The 2,500-nt window shown below is 40.6% G+C and overlaps 1 protein-coding gene across 9 annotated transcripts in view; it reads right to left on the bottom strand.

Moving 5' to 3' along the window:
* LOC122246942 (uncharacterized) overlaps positions 1-2,500 on the bottom strand; it is a 54,430-nt gene that overhangs the window by 11,589 nt on the left and 40,341 nt on the right. For all 9 annotated transcript variants that reach the window (XM_043005786.2, XM_043005788.2, XM_086534550.1 and 6 more), the window contains one exon: positions 1,163-2,500. This exon is cut by the window's right edge and continues 559 nt beyond it. In XM_043005786.2, the coding sequence (XP_042861720.2) occupies positions 1,163-2,500 (1,338 nt within the window). The remainder of the gene's footprint in view (positions 1-1,162) is intronic.

A 2,500-nucleotide genomic window follows, 5' to 3' on the forward strand; every position in this document is an offset into this window, starting at 1 on the left:
TCACTCAAATGCTCCTACGACCTTTACAGGTTTCGGATCAATAATGTAACAGGTCGTAGGGACATTTATATTATTGCAGGGGAGTTTCATCTCTTCGGTTGAATAATTGTTGTTGTTGATATTGTCGTTAGTTAATGTATTATATTCATTTACGTTATTAGTTGTATCTGTAAATCTTCTCCTTGTTATTATCATTTATAATATTATCCTTATCACTATCATTATTATTGTCATTATCAGTAATGTAATTATCATTATCATTACTATCATCATCATCAATATTATCATCATTATTATGATTATTAAAATCATAATCATTAGTATTATTAGCATGATTATTTCTGTCATCATCACTATAAAAATATCCATATAATTTTTTATTCATTATGGCCAACATCATATTTTTTGCTTTAATTATTATTGGTTAAGTTATTATCATCACTATTATCATTAAGATTATTGCCCTTACTATCATCATTATCATTATCACAACTTCCCTATTATCATGATAATTGTTATTGTAATCATCATCACCACCGGTATCATCAATATGATAATCATATCCATCAACCTCATCATCACATCAAAATCACAATCATCACAGTCACTATCACCATCACAATCTTCATCATTACAACCTCCATCAATCACAGTCACCACCATTACAACAACACCATCAAAATCATTTCTTCATCATATCTGTTGCAATCACCATCATCACAGTCACCAGTCACTATTACAGTCGCCACCCTCATCATTACCATCATGTTCTCCATCATCATCACAATCATCATCAAAATTACCATCAGGATCACCACCATGACAGCCACTACCAACATCATACTTACCAACATCACCTTCACTGTTATCATTATTACAATCATCTTCATTATCATCATCACAATCACCACAGTCATCATCACAGTGGTCACTATCATCACCACTATCACAATCCTTTCCATCATAATCCCCATCATAATCAGCACCATCATCACATGGGGATGGGGATAGTGATGATATTAATAACAATAATAATAATGGTAATATTATTAATTATAATGACAATAATAGTAATGACAATATGAGTAATAATAACAAGGATAATTATGATGATAACAATAATACCAATAATAAAAGCAATAAAAAAAAGAAACTGACTTACCGCTTATGACTAAAGGCGCATTCATATCCAGGGTCGCTTGGCGTTGAAGCCCCGAAGCCTGCTTCATCTGAGGCTTCGAATTATGACTAGCATCACCCTTGTTGCTCTCCTCCTTCGTCGAACTTCCTGTGCTCTTTTTGGAGGTCGAGCTTGAAAAGAGGGACGAAAGAATTCCCTTTTTCTTCGAGGGTGACTGGGTGGGACTAGGCGAACTCCTACCGCCCTTCTTGCTTGGGGAATCCGTAGGTTTCTTCTTGGAAGGAGACGTGACCGGGGAGGTTGGTTTCTTGACGGAAGAGCTTGGCGGCACCTCTGAGACCGAGCTTGACTTGACCAGGGTCGGTTCTTTGCCCGTTTTCTTGGTTGAGGGTTGTTGGTCGAGAGGCTTTTTGTTCTCCTTTGGTTCGTTCGGTTGGGTGGTTCGGTCTTCGGATATAGGTTGTGGTTCGACGGTCTCTACGTCGAGGTTAAACTGGACTCTCTTGACTGTCCCTGTGGAGGTTGAATCCTTGTTCTTCTTCTTGATGATGGAATTAACTCTCTTCATGGGTGTCGTCTCTGAGCCGTCGATTGCATCCTCATTCTCCTCATTCTCCTCAGTGGGTGTCTTCTGAGACGTCTCTCCGTCGCTGCGATCTGTTTCATTATCATTTGGTTCTCTCGTTTCCTCCGAACCATTCGCTTTCCCGAGATCCTTTGTCGGATCACTGCTTTCTTTGCTAAGCTCGAGGTACAGCTTTTCGAACTGGTCCTCATTGCTGATCGATATTCCATTTGACTGGGGTTCCCTGTCGCCATTTTCGCTCGAGCTTTCTTCCTTGTCTGTTCCTGTATTCTCGTCACTGAACGACAAGGGAATCTTATCTGATTCTATGTTTTGTGGAGAATCACGCGTTATGTTGCTAATCAATTCGGAGGCTTGGTAGTCCCCACAGAAGCTACCATTGTGTGAGTCGATGGACAAGCCGCGTTCCAACTTCATCTTGTTTATGTCCTCTTCGTAACCGTCATTTGTTTCTTCGGGTTCTTCTTCTTCGTCGCTCTTCGAACTGCGACTTCCGTCCGTTTGCTGTTCGAAACTCTCAAACCTCTTGATGAACTTGGCAACTTTACCCCGATTTCTTTTGGATTTCTCAGTTGACTCTGAGTCATCGACTTCACTGTCACTACGTTTGTCAGAGCAATCTTTCTCGCGGTGTAGCTTGTTCTTCGCCTCAACCGGGTCTTCTGACACTTCCGACGTCACTTCACCAAACACATCATCATCATCCTCAGAGGACTCTCCGCCTCCCGTACTAGCGAGCGTGCTCCCTCCTCCAAAGCTCGAGAAAGACTGCC

Source organism: Penaeus japonicus, unplaced genomic scaffold (genome assembly GCF_977035675.1).
Source record: "Penaeus japonicus unplaced genomic scaffold, GWHDUDI00000001_assembly GWHDUDI00000041, whole genome shotgun sequence".
Lineage (NCBI taxonomy): Eukaryota > Metazoa > Arthropoda > Malacostraca > Decapoda > Penaeidae > Penaeus > Penaeus japonicus.